Below are 15,590 nucleotides of genomic sequence, written 5' to 3'. Positions count from 1 at the left end.
AGACTCCGCGTTTCCCTGTGTCGCGTCCCCCTTGACGTCATGGTTCGGGTGGGAGGGCGGGGCGAGTGCTACCGCCAGGGGCGGGGCGGCGCGGACCAGCGGGCAGGGCTGTGCACCTGCGCCTCGGCGGCGGCGGCGGCGGCGGGCAGCCTTGGGGCACTGTCCCCGGCCCGCCTGGTCCCGCAATGGCCAGGCCGCAGAGGACTCCGGCGCGCAGTCCCGATAGCATCGTCGAGGTGAAGAGCAAAGTAAGGGCTCCTCCGGCTTCGGCTCTGGCCACTGCGCTAGACGCTCCCAATTCCCTTTCTCTCCCTCACTGGCTCCTTGGTCTCCATCACCTCTTTCTGTCCTCCATCCTCCGCATCCTATTCTGCTTTTCTGTCTGCCTCCCCTCATCGCATTTTCCTTCTCACTATGGATCTCCAGAGTCCCTCTGTGGCCTGGGTATGTAGGAAAAGACCTTGGACAGTGTCCCTTGTATTGGAACTGAGGTTTAAGCTTAAGGCTGCAGCGCTTGCAGCAGCCCTTTCCCTCACTTGACAGCTTCAGACCTGGAGTGAGAAAGGGGCTTGGGCTCCGTCCTGACACTCCTCTCCCCTTCCCCTCCCGCCTCCAGTTTGACGCCGAGTTCCGACGTTTTGCGCTGCCCCGCGCTTCGGTGAGAGGCTTCCAGGAGTTCTCGCGGTTGCTGTGTGTGGTACACCAGATCTCTGGCCTGGATGTGCTGCTTGGCTATACGGATGCTCACGGCGACTTGCTGCCCCTCACCAACGATGAGAGTTTGCACCGGGCCCTGGCCAGCGGGCCCCCGCCGCTGCGCCTCTTGGTGCAGAAGCGGGGTGAGGATGGGGTACAGTGGGCAATTTCCTCGGGGCAGGGTGACAGGCAGGGCAGGTCTCCTAGGTTTAGTCCATACCCAGGGTTCCTAGACTTCACCTTCTGCAGTCTCTGCCCTTGGTCTGACCTCCAAGTGGTAGGAAACAGTTGACATTGTCACTGTCAGGGGCCAAAATGGGAGAGCAGTCTCTAATCCTAGTTCCCCCTTCTCCTGCAGCAGAAGGTGACTCCAGCAGCCTGGCTTTTGCCTCCAACTCTCTGCAGAGGCGCAAGAAAGGGCTCCTGCTTCGACCAGCAGCACCTCTGCGCACCCGACCGCCCTTGTTAATCAGCCTGCCCCAAGATTTCCGCCAGGTGTCTTCAGTCATAGACGTGGACCTACTACCTGAGACGCATCGACGTGTGAGGCTCCACAAACATGGCTCAGACCGTCCCCTGGGCTTCTACATTCGAGATGGCATGAGTGTTCGGGTGGCTCCCCAGGGCCTGGAGCGGGTTCCAGGAATCTTCATCTCCCGCCTGGTACGTGGGGGCCTGGCTGAGAGTACAGGGCTGCTGGCAGTCAGTGACGAGATCCTCGAGGTCAATGGCATTGAGGTGGCTGGGAAGACCTTGGACCAAGTGACGGACATGATGGTTGCCAACAGCCATAACCTCATTGTCACTGTCAAGCCTGCCAACCAGCGTAATAACGTGGTACGAGGGGCATCTGGGCGTCTGACAGGGCCTTCCTCTGTAGGGCCTGGGCCTACTGAGCCTGACAGTGACGATGACAGCAGTGATCTGGTCCTTGAGAATCGCCACCCTCCCTGTTCTAATGGGCTGTCTCAGGGGCCCCTGTGCTGGGACCTGGAACCTGGCTGCTTCCTTCCTGGTGCTGGCAGCTCTCTGCCCTCCTTGGATAGCCAAGAGCAAGCCAACTCTGACTGGGAGAATGGCATGCGAGGTGATGTTAGTGGATTCAGCCTCTGACAGGCAAAGACGCAGCCTTGTCACTTTAGGCTGCTGGAACGTGGCATGGACTTTCCGGTTGGGGAGGGAAGATTAGCTTGCTCACAGAGCCCTCTCAGCCCAGTGAACATTAAAGGTTTTCTACAAATGTACATATGGTCCTTCTGTGTCCCAAGCCCCAACCTCTTCTTCCCTGGACGTGAGGCAGGAGGAATAAGGGGTCAGCAGAGACCTTCCTAGAACTGTGCAGCAGGAGGTCCATTAAGCTTGGCATTTCTAAAAAGATCCCATGGAAACAGCTGTGTACAAAACGTTTAATTTGACATAGGTGTTGGAAGGCTGGGTGGCCCTTCTGCAGCTACTGGTGACTAGGAAGTACTTTAGAGAAACTGCCCACCCCCAATGCCCTTGTCTTTGGAACTATGACAGGGCTTGAGTTTGCCCTTTGTAGCCATGTGGTGATCCTCAGCACGGATCTCCCTGTCACTCTGCCCACAAAGGCAGGGCTTAGGTATCCATCTTCACAAAGACTTTGGGTCGGGAAAAGATCCTGACAGCCTCTTCTATTTGCACCAACTTCCGGTCCAGTTCAGCACGGTGGCCCTGCGCTCTCAGAGAGTCTGCCCCAGCAGGTAGCAGTACTAGCTCACGTAGCAGCTTGCTCTGGCCTGCAAGGGGACATGGAAACAGTGAATGCTGGGTAGGGGTGCATGGTGCCCATGGGCTCCCTTTCCACCACCTCTGCCCAAGCCCTCACTCTGGAGCAGATTGTTCAGTGTCTCTAACCGCTGATTCTCAGGCATGAGTACGTGGCCAGGGGGCATGGCAGGGTCTGGCTGGCTGTGCTGGCGGGCTTCAGCCTCCCTCCGCCACAGATCTCTGCGCTCCAACAAGCTGTGAATGCACAAGTCCAGGGCTGATGACACCAAGGCAGACTGGTTCCCACCCCCACAAAGGTCCCTAACCATGCTTGTCAGCACATGGACCTACTACTGGGGCACGTGGCCTTTCTGTGTGGCATTGTAGTGCTCCTGGGCTTGTTGCTGTTGTTCCAGAACTTGTGCGAGGACCTGCAGTGAGCGGGAACGGCGCCTGGGGGCTCTCTTGGCAGCTCGGGCATTGTGACTAATGAAATCCACACCTAGGCCTGGCCCCTGCAGGGACATGGCAAGCATGGTGGAGACCCTGTAGCACTGTGTTGTACCTCTGCACCCCACCCCCAGGACGGCTGGCCAACGGCCTTTCTAGTCCCCACAGATCCTCTCACCTTAGCTTTGGGACCTGGCAGGGTGAGCTGAGGACTGGAGACACGGGATGGTGGGAGCCCAGGGCCACAGCGGGAGTGTGCCCGAAGGAAGTGGGCAGGTTCTGTCACAGAGGCAGGGCCAGGCTCCTGGAAGGTAGGGCACAGCAGAGGAATCAGGGTGGCTGAAGACAGGGTCCTAAGCCATAAGACCATTCCCTTTTCTATCCCTCCTTCCTCTAAGTACCTTTCTGTGCTCATCTCCATGGACCTCCCTCCTCTTTGAAGGAACACATCTCAACATTTAAATATGTTTGTCTTTTAAAGCTTTAGGAAAACCATCTATTTTGCTGTCTACATTCATCCTCATTTAGCTACCATCCTTTTCTCCATTCTATTTATCTATCTATCTATCTATCTAACTAACTAACTAACTATGGTTTTTCAGGACAGGGTTTCTCTGTGTAGCCCTGGCTGTCCTGGAACTCGTTCTGTAGACCAGGCTGGCCTTGAATTCATAGAGATCTGCCTGCCTCTACCTTCCAAGTACTGGGATTAAAGGTGTATACCACCACCACCACCTGGCTCCTTGCTCGTTCTTAACCAAGGTTTCTGGCTCTAGCACCCCTAAGTTACTGAGTGTTGCCTCCAAACCCTCAAAACCAAGAGCTGCTTGCTTAGACCCACCGTCCTCAATTTAATTGTCAATAACACTCTGGCCTCACTGCTGAGATCCAGAGCTATGTATCCATCTGCTTCCTGGACACAGTCCTACCCCCTGGCAGGCCCACAGATGCTTCAGCCTGAATGCAATCTCATGTAACCTTGTCTTTTCTCTCCGTCCTGTGTCTCTTTCAGGGTCCCTGAATACAGCAATGGTAACTACCACCAAAACCTAACCCTAGTCCTCCTCTCTGTCCTCAGAAATCGATGTTTCAAGGAATGGTGGTACGTGCTTAATAGTCCCAGGACTCTGGAGGCTGAGGTAGAGGGATTGACAGTTTGAGGCCAGTCTAGGTTAATCATGGACAGCCTGAGACTAAACAGCAAACTATGGTCTCAGAAAGAAATGAGCTGGGTGTGGTGGTCCAAATCCATTATCTCAACCCCTGGGAGGCTAAGGCAGGAGGCCTGTTAAAAGTTCAAGGCCAGCCTGGGCTACATAATGAGTTTGAGGCTAGACTGGGCTACATAGTAAGACCCTGTCTCAAAAGAAAGTGGGGTTAGGGGCTAGAGAAATGGCGCAGCAGTTAAGAGCACTGGATGCTGTTCCAGGAGATCCGATGCCTTCTTCTGGCCTCTGTGGTACACAGACTTGCAGGCAAAACATCCATCCATACACATAAAAAAATTTTAAGCCGGGCAGTGGTGGCACATGCCTTTAATCCCAGCACTTGGTAGGCAGAGTGGCAGGTGGATCTCAGTGAGTTCGAGGCCAGCCTGGTCTACAGAGTGAGTTCCAGGACAGCCAGGACTAGACAGAGAAACCCTGTCTTGAAAAACCAAAAAAAAAAAAAAAAAAAAAAAAAAAAAATTAAATCTAAAAAAATTGATTAAAGAAAAAATTCTAGTACTTGGGAGGTGGAGAAAGGAGATTCAGGAGTTCAAAGGTCAGCTTTATCTCATGTACACAGAGTTTGACAAGGTCAGCCTAGGCTACATGAAACAGACAGAGACAGAGAAATTGAGAATTAATTAGTAGGAAGGCTAGGGGTATAACTTATCGAGTGGTACAGTGTATGCCTAGGGTGCAGAAGTCCCTAGATTCAATCTCCAACACTTCAAATAAATAATGTTGACAAGTAGCTTAGGTAGTTCTTTTGTTGTTATTGTTTTTTTTTTTTGTTTTTTTTTTGTTTTTTTTTTTTTTCTAAGACAGGGTTTCACTGTGTAGCTCTGACTGTTCTGGAACTCGATCTCTAGACCAGGCTGGCCTCAAACTCGAGATCTGCCTGCCTCTGCCTCCCAAGTGCTGGGATCAAAGGCATGCGCCATGACGCCTGGCTAAGTAGTTCTTCCAGATACGTGTCCAGCTGGCTTTCAGCTCTAACCTTCTACAAATTGAATTATACCTACTATCCCCATTGCCCTGATCCCAGGACTTCTGAGGTTTCATCTCTCCTCTTAGCCTAATTCTTACTAACCCTGAAGCCATCAGCTCCTCAGAGAGGTCCACCCCAGATGTCTCAGCCTTTACCATCCCCACACACACTCAGTAAGTTAGATCAGGTGTATAACTGTCTGTTGGCCAAGATGGACAATATGTCTGGCTCCCAGGGAAAGATACCTTCATCCTGGCCTTGACTCGAGACTCCACATTGTCATACTTGGGTGAGTGCCACAGTGCCTTCAAGGGCTTAGGCTGGCTCTGCTCCCGGCTGCGTTCTTGATCTTGGAAGCGCCTCTGAATCTCTCTGATCCGCCTCAGGTTTTCCTTCTCATGGTCTTTTGGATCCTTCCCTGAGGAAAAACTGTTGCTAGGGACAGCCCTACAAATGGCCATGCAACTTAGACCAGACCACACATAGGCTCACACTGTACCCTTTGCAGAAATTTCTCCCAGACAATCTGGTATATGAGAGGCCCTGGGCTCAATCTCCAATATCACTCACACACACACACACACACACACACACACACACACACACGCAATTTAAATACAACCAAGACCTCTCCATGTATGTTAGACTCCATACACACAGCACGATCATGACCTTATTCTCTTCTTACACAGTATTCCTCCTGGTTATCTTCTACATTCTGATAGTGAAATATACCATTAATCACCTTGTCCTGTCTTGTTTATTGCCTCCAATTGTGACGCCCATACTTTTTATGTCTGTTTTCCTAACACCTACAGAGCTTGGCACAAAGTAAGCTAAGTAAACAATGTTCCATCAAGGTGTGGATGCTTGAAGCTAGGACTTCCTACATAAGGATGAACTCTGATCCTGTCAGGAGGTCGTGCATTTCAGCTTCCTTTTGTGCTAGGAAAACTAAGACCCAGGAAAAAGTACATTGATTACCTGGGCTCAAGGCAACTAAGAAGCATCCTATTTTAATCTCTACTTTTGACCTCCGAATGCCTCGATACCCCTTCTGGCAAGGACTTACTCTTAGGAGAGACCCCTGAACCAAGGGAGATGCCCCCCAGTTGCAGCAGCACGTCCCCCACGCCTCGCTGGCCACGCTCTAGGATCTCTCGGGCTCCAGGCCTGATGCGGGGACCACGAGGAGGACTGGAGTCCAGGTCGCGACCTGAAGTCAGCAGGTCCAGCTTCAGCGCGTTTCCTTCCAGGCGCCCTTGGGCTGAGGAGCAGGACGCGGTGGAAAGCCGTGCTCAGTGATGGGGCGTGGTACTCGCCCCGCCGCGGGACCCTGCAACTCACCCGAGGCCGGCCGCCGGTAGTAGTCCGGGCAGAGTGTAGGGTCTGGGGGGATGGGTCCAGAGATGCGGGACGGGCCCTCGCACATGATCCTATCGCCGCCCTGCAACCGTGCACCGTAGCCTGCTGCGCGGCGCAACTCGGGCCCCCAATCCCTGTCGGGTACTTCCACCCTCGACCCGAGCCCTGCAGCCCCGCCGTACCCCCCATTCCCGACCCCCACCCCCTGTCTCCCGCCTGGCCCCTAGGCTTAGCCAGCGCCACCGCCCCGCGACCAAGATCCTAGCCTACTTCCCTGAGGGGTTCGCGACCCCTCCCCCGCAACGCCCCAGCGGGGGGCTCTCACTAGAGCAGTTTTACCGCCAACTGTTGCAAGCCGGTAGGAGTTGCTGTTGCTTGGCAACAAATGGCTTCCTGAGGTCAGGGGTCAAATGACTTCGTCGAAAAGCCTTCTGGGGTTTGTAGTTCCAGATGAGCTATTATAAGTTTTAGGTCTCAGCAGGATCCTCACCTCCCAGCAGGTCTCCCCTACTAACACTGAGTACACCAGTCCAACCTTCCTCTGAACCCACCGTCTTCTCCTAGCAACCGTCAAGGAATGCACTGATTCCGCACAGCCATGGCCTCAGCAGGGGCCAAGAGGCAACCAGAAGCCCAGAATGGGGCGGCAGTAGGATTAGCCCAGGTTGCAGAGATCCCTGAGGTGACTCAGGTATTTTCGAAGCTCGGGAGGTGGAGCGGTAGGGCAGGAGAGGCGGGACTCTAGGTGACCCAACCCCCTAACTGCCCGGCCAAGCCCTGCAAGTAGAGGGGCCTGAGCTGGTAGCCTTCATGTCAAATTTTGTGACCAATACTGGACTATGAATGACTGATCCCTACAATACTTTGCCTGGCCATTGGCTACTATGCGTACCTTCTAGTGTCCAGGACCAGGAGATAAGAGTCTGGTGCCCGCACATGAGACCTGCAGAACCCCAGGTGAAAACAAATGGTCAGTGGGACACAGCTTCGAGCTGGAGCCCCAGGATGAAGGAATAAACCGGGGAGAGGAAGGACTCAATCCAGGGGTGGAAGCAGGAGAGGAGAGAGGACCCAAGCCCACATCATCCATCGTGAGGCCCAGTCATGGGCCCAAGAGAAAGCCTATCAAGTGAGGAGGCTTTCAGAGGGATGGGGAGGGGAGTCTTACCCCGAGATTCCTAAATCCTGATTCCTCCGAGGCAGGCATCTTTGTCTTCTGCTACTACCCCTCACTCCCAACTAGAAACTTCTGTTTCTCTAGAACGGGCGTCTAAGAGGAAAGAGAGGGCGAACAAAAAAGATTCAGAGCTTTCAGATTTTGTAGTCTTGTAGGAGACTGTTGTCGTGAGTGCTGGGTCTCTATTGGTCCTGGGAGTTTCACTGACCAGGAAAGGGGCAGCTAACTAGCCCTGGGGTTGGTGGGCAGGCAGGGCTAGACACAGGAACCAGAGACTGAAGCCTACCTCTTTCAGCCTTGTCCCAGGCTTGGGTACCCCAGCCCTCCCAGGGCCGAGCTACCATGCCCATCCTAGGGCTGAAGCTGAACTGCCAGCAGGGATGCTGCTGCAGAAGGAGCAGCCGGAGGGAAGCCACAGCGAGTCTTCACTGTCTGCTAAACAGCACAAAAAAGCCAAGAAACGCAAGAGCGTAGGGGCTCCTGTGCCCCCCGCTGTAGCCAGCACATCCGCACCCACAGAGACGCTGGGGCTGGAGCGTGAGTGACAATCCCTAGGGTTACCTTCTTTCCTCTTCTGGGTCTGACAGGCTCCACCGGGCGCTCCAGCCTTTACCTGCCTTGGGTTCTTGCAGGCAAAGTCCAGCGCCTGCGGCCACTGTACCAATATATCAACTATTGCAACCCTGAGCTGAATCAGGCAGGGGACGGGGACAGAGAGCCAGAGGTGGAGCCTGAGTCGGAGTTGGCCCTGGCTCCTGAGGGGCCGGGCGTGGAGCAGCTGCAGTTGCAGACCTTGCTGCCCGTGGCAGGTGAGCTGGGCCTAGGCCTTGCTTTGCCCTGCCCTAACACGCTGGTGCCCCTCACTCATTCTCTTCCTTCTCTAGGACAGGAGGTCGGAGAGGACCCTGGGGGGTTGTCTAGTCTAAGGGCGATTGGCAGCCTCAAGGCTGAGGTGGATAAGACAACCCAAGTGGACATTGACAAGATGTTGAGTGTCTGTGCGGCTCCTCTTGTGCCCCCACTCTCCCCTCAGTACAAGTGACCGTCTACCCACTGAGAACGTCTCTCCTCTACGCCTAAACCAGGGCTGTACACTCAGGCCTAGGCCATCAGGTGGAGGAAGGAATTTAGTCTTTGTCTGTACTTGGGAATTCGGGCTCACTGAAAATAAACATTTCCCCTTTTAAAGATTGATTCCTCAAATGTGACGCCTAAACTGGGGGAAAGTCTGGGGAGAAGGGAGGAGGATTCACCCATGCAGAGATCAACTGGAACCTTGACGAATGTGTCAGTGGATGAGGTTGTTGTGTGATGAAACTTTTCCTGGGGAGACACAACACTCACATCTACTCACCCCAGACAGGGAGCCCAGGACGGCCCAAAGTACAGACACCAGCAAAGTCCAACTTGGTGAACCAATGAGTTTTATTGGGGTCACTCACAGGAGCAGAAATGACTCAAAGATACCCACATCACCAAAGCCCACCCCAGCATGGGGCCAGCTCACGAAGCTGGGACCTGGAGCCCACTGAGCAGGTTGGAGAGTGTCCCTTCTAGGTACCTTAGGTGCTCAACAAGTTTCTACTTTTTCCAGACCTCTGGTCTAGTCTGAAAGTCAGCTCAGCTTCCTTCCTCCTGAGCCGGACTCTCAGTTTTTATTGCTTACTCAGGCAGGGAGGGGCCTGGTGAATCTGGTCAATTTCAGGAACTTCCTGAAGCTATTTTGAGTTGTTTACCTTCCTGTTTAAGGAGCCTCCTCCAGGACGGAATGTTCTGATCTCAGAGGAAACTGTTATACAGCAGAGGTAGGTAGGCATGGTGTCTGCCTGAGGGTCAGAGAGGCTAATGGTAGGAGGTGAAGGAGAGGAACTTGGGGCAGAAGAAAGAGAGGGTTAGGAACCAGTGTTTGATCCTATTGCCTGTCTCTTGAAGAAGGGCCTGCATTTGTCCTGACTTCAAGGGGGTTAAGTCTGGGATCTCCTTCTGAGGTGGCAAGTTCATTTGTCTGTCTAAGACTGGCACTTTTAGAAAGTTTACTACTAACTAGGTGTGGTGATGCACACCTGTGGCTAGTAAACGGGGCTTAGGCCTTGCTGTGCCCTTGCATTTGGTAAGTAGAGGCAGGCAGATAATGAATTCAAGGCCAGGATATACTACATGAGACCCTATCTTTTAAAAAAGGAAAGAAGCCGGGCGGTGGTGGCGCACGCCTTTAATCCCAGCACTTGGGAGGCAGAGCCAGGCAGATCTCTGTGAGTTCCAGGCCAGCCTGGGCTACCAAGTGAGTTCCAGGAAAGGCGCAAAGCTACACAGAGAAACCCTGTCTCGAGAAAAAAAAAAAAAAAAAAAAAGGGAAGAAGCCGGGAGGTGGTGGTGCACACCTTTAATCCCAGCACTCAGGAGGCAGAGGCAAGGGAATCTCTGAGTCTGAGGCCAGCCTGGTCTACAGAGTGAGTTCCAGAAGCCAGGGCTAGACAGAGGGACCCTGTCTCTAAAAGCCAAAGAGAGAGAGAGAGAGAGAGAGAGAGAGAGAGAGAGGGAGAGGGAGAGGTAGGTTGGAGAGATGGCTCTTGGTAAAAGCACTTGCTTCTTTTGCAGAGGACCCAGGTTCAATTCCCAGCACCCACACAGCACCTTATGTCTAACCCTGACCCAGGGGATCTGACACCCTCTTCTGGCCTCTGCCTGTACTAGATACACACTGTAGTGTACAGACATACATGCAGGCAGAGCACTCATGTGTATTAAATACTTCTAGAAAATACTCTCTACTCATTGTCATAGAGCAACCAGACTACACTTTGCCCACAGATGGTCCCTGGTACTGGGTGGTGGCGACAGTGAATGAATTTCTTGGAGCTGTAAGGCCCCCTCACTGGATGACTGCTGCCTCTGGTCCTCTAGACAGCCCTAGGGAGAGCAGATGAGTGAGGGATGTTGTGGAGACAAGGCTGCTGGTCTTCCTGGGTGTCCTTCAAGCACTTCAGACATGGGGTTTCCACATGAAATGCCTTTCTTCCTGTATCAAGCTAAGATCCTGGTGTCACTTCTGACTCTGTTCCTACAAGTGAATCTATCCTCTAAATTGTAAGGTCAGAACGAGGGCCTGGGCCTCAGACATCTCCAGGTAGGAGCCTCAAAGTGCCGCCTGCCTGTGGTCTCTGGTCTTACAGATACATGCAGTAATCCTACTGCACATACACACCTGCATGCTCATGATGTCACTGTCACTCCAGTGTCTTGCTCGTCTTATCTTTGAAACTTAATGGCTATGTGTAAGTCCCTGATCAGCCAGGCCTTTTAATGCTTTCATTCTGCACATGGGGCTTTCTCTAGGATGTCTTTGTTCCTTCATCCTTCTACCTGGCAAGTACATACATACCACACACCACATATATACATGAATACATACATACCACACACACCACATACATATACTCCATATACACAGATACATACATACATAACACACAGACCATATACAAACATGCATGCATACATACATACCACACACACCCTCTTTCTGCTGAGTCAGGAAGCACCAATGTTGTCCTGAATTTGTAGCATTTTTATACTGTGAATTGTATATCTCCATTAGACTGTGCACCCCTAGATCACACATCATTGGGTCACACCTACCTAGGGGTTCCCATCAAAGGCCTCAGGAAGGAGGCTACAGAGATGACAGGTATGAAACAGAACAGTTACCAAAAAAAAAAAAAAGCTGGGCAGTGGTGGCGCACGCCTTTAATCCTAGCACTTGGGAAGCAGAGCCAGGCGGATCTCTGTGAGTTCGAGGCCAGCCTGGGCTACCAAGTGAGTTCCAGAAAAGGCGCAAAGCTACACAGAGAAACCCTGTCTCGAAAAACCAAAATAAATAAATAAATAAATAAAACAGAAGAAGAAAGAAAAGAAACAGAACAGTTAAAGCCATCTAACGCCCACGACCTCAGGCAAGGTCTCTGGAATAATGGTCCAGCATGATCACTGGATGGGAATGAGGTGGGCAGAGAGAGAGACAATGGGCATGGTCCACTTTCCTAGCATCATTCCAGGCTGCTCCCCACATTGGAAGGTCACCTAGATGTTTTCTGGCCTACAGCAAGGTCACTGGTCAGGACATTTCTCCCTCCATCTGCCTACAGTAATGATTCCGCCACCTCAGGTGATACTGTCCACAGGCGCCATGCAGACAGAATCTGGCCCACAGAGATGAGATGCTCACTAATGATGAAGGATGTTTCAGAGCTAGATAACTGAGTTTGACCTCATTTATTTATTTATTTATTTATTTATTTATTTATTTATTTTATTTTTTTTTTTTTTGAGACAGGGTTTCTCTGTGTAGCTTTGTGCCTTTCCTGGAACTCACTTGGTAGTCCAGGCTGGCCTCGAACTCACAGAGATCTGCCTGCCTCTGCCTCCCGAGTGCTGGGATTAAAGGCGTGTGCCACCACCGCCCGGCTTTGACCTCATTTTAAGATGGAGGAAGTAGATGTGTGCAGCGGTGTGGCCTTACAGTAAACCCTGGGGTCCAGTCCAGCTGGTCCTGTCTGCACCGTCTGTGGACCAAGGGACTCTGACTGTGGTGTGAGCCAAGCATAGGAAGCACTTGCTCTTTCTGTCTCCAGAGCTGGACGTGCAGAGATCTAATACTGAGAAGAAAGTCCACGTTCGTGCTTAGAGAACAATTCCTGAGGCCGAGACCTGCAGGCTTGTCTTAGCAGGGTACATGATGGGAGCCGAGGAACAAATCACTGCTGTGCTCTCATGCTCATGTAGGAGCACAGATGGTGAGGTGACTGCCACTTTACCCTGGGGACAAGTGATGCCAACACAGCTGTTCCTGGAGGAAAGCCCTTCAGGCCTGAGATAAGCCAGGGACACGCTGTCCTGGTGTGGGAGATGTCAACAGGAAGGCTGCTCAGTGTAGCAGAAGCAGAGGACATGGCGAGCAGGGATGCATGCTGCACAAGCGTGAAGGTGATGAGGAAGAGCGTAAACAAACAGGAGTCTTAGCCACGAGAAAGGAGGAGTTCAGTGTCAAGAAAGAGTTAGGTCTATTACAGCCTAAAGAAGGTAAGAGAGTTCAATGGTAGGAAGGAGCTGAGCCCTGCTGGAGCCTAGCCTATGGATAAAACACGTTGTCTCTTGAAATTTTACTTATTCTTTATGCCAAGAACTGTATCTTAGTTGCCTTGAGAAACAGTTCCAAAAGAACTGCTTTGTCCTGCTGTTTCTATAAACTTGCTTGGCTATATTTTTTTTTGGGGGGAGGGGTTGTTGTTTTTTCAAGACAGTTTCTCTGTAACAGCCCTGGCCATCCTAGAACTCACACTGTAGACCAGGCTGGCCTCAAACTCAGAGATCCGCCTGCCTCTGCCTCCCAAGTGCTGGGGTTAAAGGCGTGCGCCACCACTACTGGGCTTAATATCCTGGCTTTTTAAAATTAAGAAAAATGGCCGGGCGGTGGTGGTGGTGGTGGTGGTGGTGGTGGTGGTGGCGGCGGCGGCGGCGGCGGCGGCGGCGGCGGCGGCGGCGGCGGCGGCGGCGGCGGCGCACGCCTTTAATCCCAGCACTCGGGAGGCAGAGCCAGGTGGATCTCTGTGAGTTCGAGGCCAGCCTGGGCTACCAAGTGAGTTCCAGGAAAGGCGCAAAGCTACACAGAGAAACCTTGTCTTGAAAAAAAAAAAAAAAAAAAAAAAAAAAAAAAATTAAGAAAAATGGATTGTTAGAAGTCTGTAATCATGCAAACTAAAATGTAAATCCCCAAAACGCCCAAAGGTAGCACTGTACATACAGCCAATAGAAACTGTATGAGACAACAGATCGGGGTCTGACCACTCTGAGGATTAGCTTGAGTTACCAGCAGCTGATACAATAAAGTTGAGTTCTCCATCTCTCCAAGTACAGATGGTGGTGTCTGGGGTGGGGGTCTGCTCCTCTCACAGCCTGAAATTACGGGCAAACTGTTTATGAAGCAAAGAACAAGAATTGGTGAGATGGTCAGGGCAGCAGGAAGCGGCTGTCATATCTGGGTGAGTTCAAGGCCTAGACTTTCTTGAAGGCCAATGACTTAGCAGGGATTCTGGAAGTTCTCATCTGGTTGGGGTATCAAAGGGGAAAACTAACTCAGAAGAAACTTTTACCTGAAAGTATAGTGCTGGGAGATGCTGTTGCCTTCTTCCAGGAGGGGGCGCTGCAGGACAGGCCTAGAACTAGTTAGGCTCCGTCATCCCTGGGCTCTCTTAGCCACAGGCATCAGGGCTTACTGCTTAAATTACCCCATTCCCAGTGACTGCAAGTTCTTGTGCCAGAGAGATGGAAAGATGTCAGGAGTCCGGGAGGTGCCTTCAAAGCCTGTGTCTTTTTTTGTTTGTTTGTTTGTTTGTTTGTTTTCGAGACAGGGTTTCTCTGTGTAGTTTTGGTGCCTGTCCTGGATCTCCCTTTGTAGACTAGGCTGGCCTTGAACTCACAGAGATCTGCCTGGCTCTGCCTCCTGAGTGCTGGGATTAAAGGCGTGCGCCACCACCACCTGGCAAGCCTGTGTCTTCTAAAAGTAGTCCTGCCTCATGCCCACTCGATACTTGCCCCAGTACTGGGAGTTTATCTCCAAACACAAAGTTCTCTAACCTAAGCCCCACTCTAGGCCAGCAAAAAGGCTCTTTCACAAGTACATCTTCAGTCTTAGGTGGCACCCTGGCATCTTTTTGTTTTGTTTTTTTTTTTCACGACAAGGTTTTTCTGTGTACCATTTTTGGCTTTCTTGGAACTTGCTTTGTAGACCAGGCTGGCCTCAAATTCAGAGAGATCAGCCTGCCTCTGCCTCCCAAGTGCTGGGATTAAAGGTATGGGCCACCACTGCCTGACTAGGACCATGGCATCTTAGTAAGACACACAGGGACAGCTGGAGCTGAGTGGAGTGTTCTGGAGACAGGGCTGTCTCCTGTTACCTCCTACCTGAGGGTGGGCACTGTGCAGCGCCTTCCTAGTTCAGGCCAAGCTGAATCCTGCTGCAGAGGAGACAACGCCTGGGTGTCTGAGAGAAGATTCCCACGTGCTGGAATAAGGTGGTTTAAGGTCAGGAGCTGGAGTCCTCACCAAGGAACTGCCTCTCTGTGCAATCTAGTCTAAATAATGGGCATGGATTTTATTCTGAGAAAGGTTCTTGCTATGTAGCTCTGACTGACTAGAATTCTCTATGTAGACCAGGCTGGCCTTGAACTTACAGCAAACTCATGCCTCTGTCTCCCAACTGCTGGGATTACAGATGTAGAGCACCATGCCCAGCGCTAATGGACATATTCACAGCACCTTTCAGAATGGCTTAAAGATGAAATGATCTGCATGAGCAGTTTACTCCGGGGGACCAGAACACCAACAGCACTCCAACCTTATTTTACTTCATAAGGACAATGTTTGAAATCAGGACACGGCAGGGAAATAGGTCTGGTCATTCCCACAAGAGATGCCAAGAGGAAGAGGAAGCCTCCCCAGGCCTTTTGGGCAAGGAGCCCAGGATTCGAAGGAGGAAGACTGGATAAGGAATAGAGTTCACAGAGGCTTCACCATCCAGCAGATTGAGAAAGAAAACAAAGGGGCAGATTTGTCCTTCAAGACCCCACCCAGCTCAGACCTGTCCCTGTCTGCAACAGCTAGTTAATGAACATGGCCGGTGACTAGCCAGCTGACCCAAGTAGTTAAACCTGCTCCTGCTCCAGAGGGTGGCTCAGGCCCCTTCCTCCTTAGGGTCCTCCCCAAGGGCTTTCCAGGAGCCACACATGGCTTCAAGAACAGAACCCTGGGGCTGGAGATGGCTCAGCAGTTAAAACTGCTTACTGCTTTTACAGAGGACCCAGGTTCAGTTCCCAGCATCCGCGTCAGGTAGCTCACTACTTCTTGCTCCAGGAAATATGATGCCATCTTCTGGCCTCTTTGAGTATCTACACTCATGTGTACACAGAGAGAGAGACAC

At 51.9% G+C, this 15,590-nt stretch overlaps 3 protein-coding genes across 7 annotated transcripts; 2 read left to right on the top strand and 1 right to left on the bottom strand.

Moving 5' to 3' along the window:
• Positions 1-85: 85 nt before the first annotated feature.
• Positions 86-1,940, top strand: Pard6a (par-6 family cell polarity regulator alpha). Of its 2 annotated transcripts, none has more exons than XM_059264129.1 (3): positions 86-248; positions 617-839; positions 1,058-1,940. In XM_059264129.1, the coding sequence occupies exons 1-3, from the start codon at positions 186-188 to the stop codon at positions 1,807-1,809; spliced, it is 1,038 nt and encodes a 345-aa protein (XP_059120112.1). In that variant the 5' UTR covers positions 86-185; the 3' UTR covers positions 1,810-1,940. The 2 variants fall into 2 exon arrangements, with proteins under 2 accessions (XP_059120112.1, XP_059120111.1); XM_059264128.1 differs by having other exon boundaries at positions 1,055-1,940.
• A 148-nt stretch (positions 1,941-2,088) lies between these two features.
• Positions 2,089-6,987, bottom strand: Enkd1 (enkurin domain containing 1). 2 transcript variants are annotated; one of them, XM_059264119.1, is made up of 8 exons: positions 6,764-6,987; positions 6,421-6,520; positions 6,146-6,340; positions 5,319-5,491; positions 3,056-3,181; positions 2,779-2,942; positions 2,546-2,682; positions 2,089-2,456 (listed from the first exon to the last, which is right to left on the bottom strand). In XM_059264119.1, the coding sequence occupies exons 2-8, from the start codon at positions 6,503-6,505 to the stop codon at positions 2,296-2,298; spliced, it is 1,041 nt and encodes a 346-aa protein (XP_059120102.1). In that variant the 5' UTR covers positions 6,506-6,520; positions 6,764-6,987; the 3' UTR covers positions 2,089-2,295. The 2 variants fall into 2 exon arrangements, with proteins under 2 accessions (XP_059120102.1, XP_059120101.1); XM_059264118.1 differs by having other exon boundaries at positions 6,778-6,987.
• Positions 6,249-8,803, top strand: C5H16orf86 (chromosome 5 C16orf86 homolog). 3 transcript variants are annotated; one of them, XM_059264120.1, is made up of 5 exons: positions 6,249-6,436; positions 7,003-7,129; positions 7,338-7,567; positions 7,911-8,152; positions 8,248-8,803. In XM_059264120.1, exons 2-5 carry the CDS (start codon positions 7,037-7,039, stop codon positions 8,655-8,657), a joined length of 975 nt encoding a protein of 324 aa, XP_059120103.1. In that variant the 5' UTR covers positions 6,249-6,436; positions 7,003-7,036; the 3' UTR covers positions 8,658-8,803. The 3 variants fall into 3 exon arrangements, with proteins under 3 accessions (XP_059120103.1, XP_059120104.1, XP_059120105.1); XM_059264121.1 differs by lacking the exon at positions 6,249-6,436 and having other exon boundaries at positions 6,660-7,120; XM_059264122.1 differs by lacking the exon at positions 6,249-6,436 and having other exon boundaries at positions 6,660-7,129; positions 7,338-7,408.
• The last annotated feature ends 6,787 nt before the right edge of the window (positions 8,804-15,590 follow it).

This window comes from Peromyscus eremicus, chromosome 5 (genome assembly GCF_949786415.1).
Source record: "Peromyscus eremicus chromosome 5, PerEre_H2_v1, whole genome shotgun sequence".
In the NCBI taxonomy this organism is placed as follows: Eukaryota; Metazoa; Chordata; class Mammalia; order Rodentia; family Cricetidae; genus Peromyscus; species Peromyscus eremicus.
Note: the sequence above shows the minus strand (reverse complement) of the source record. Positions and strands in the feature narration are given on the sequence as shown.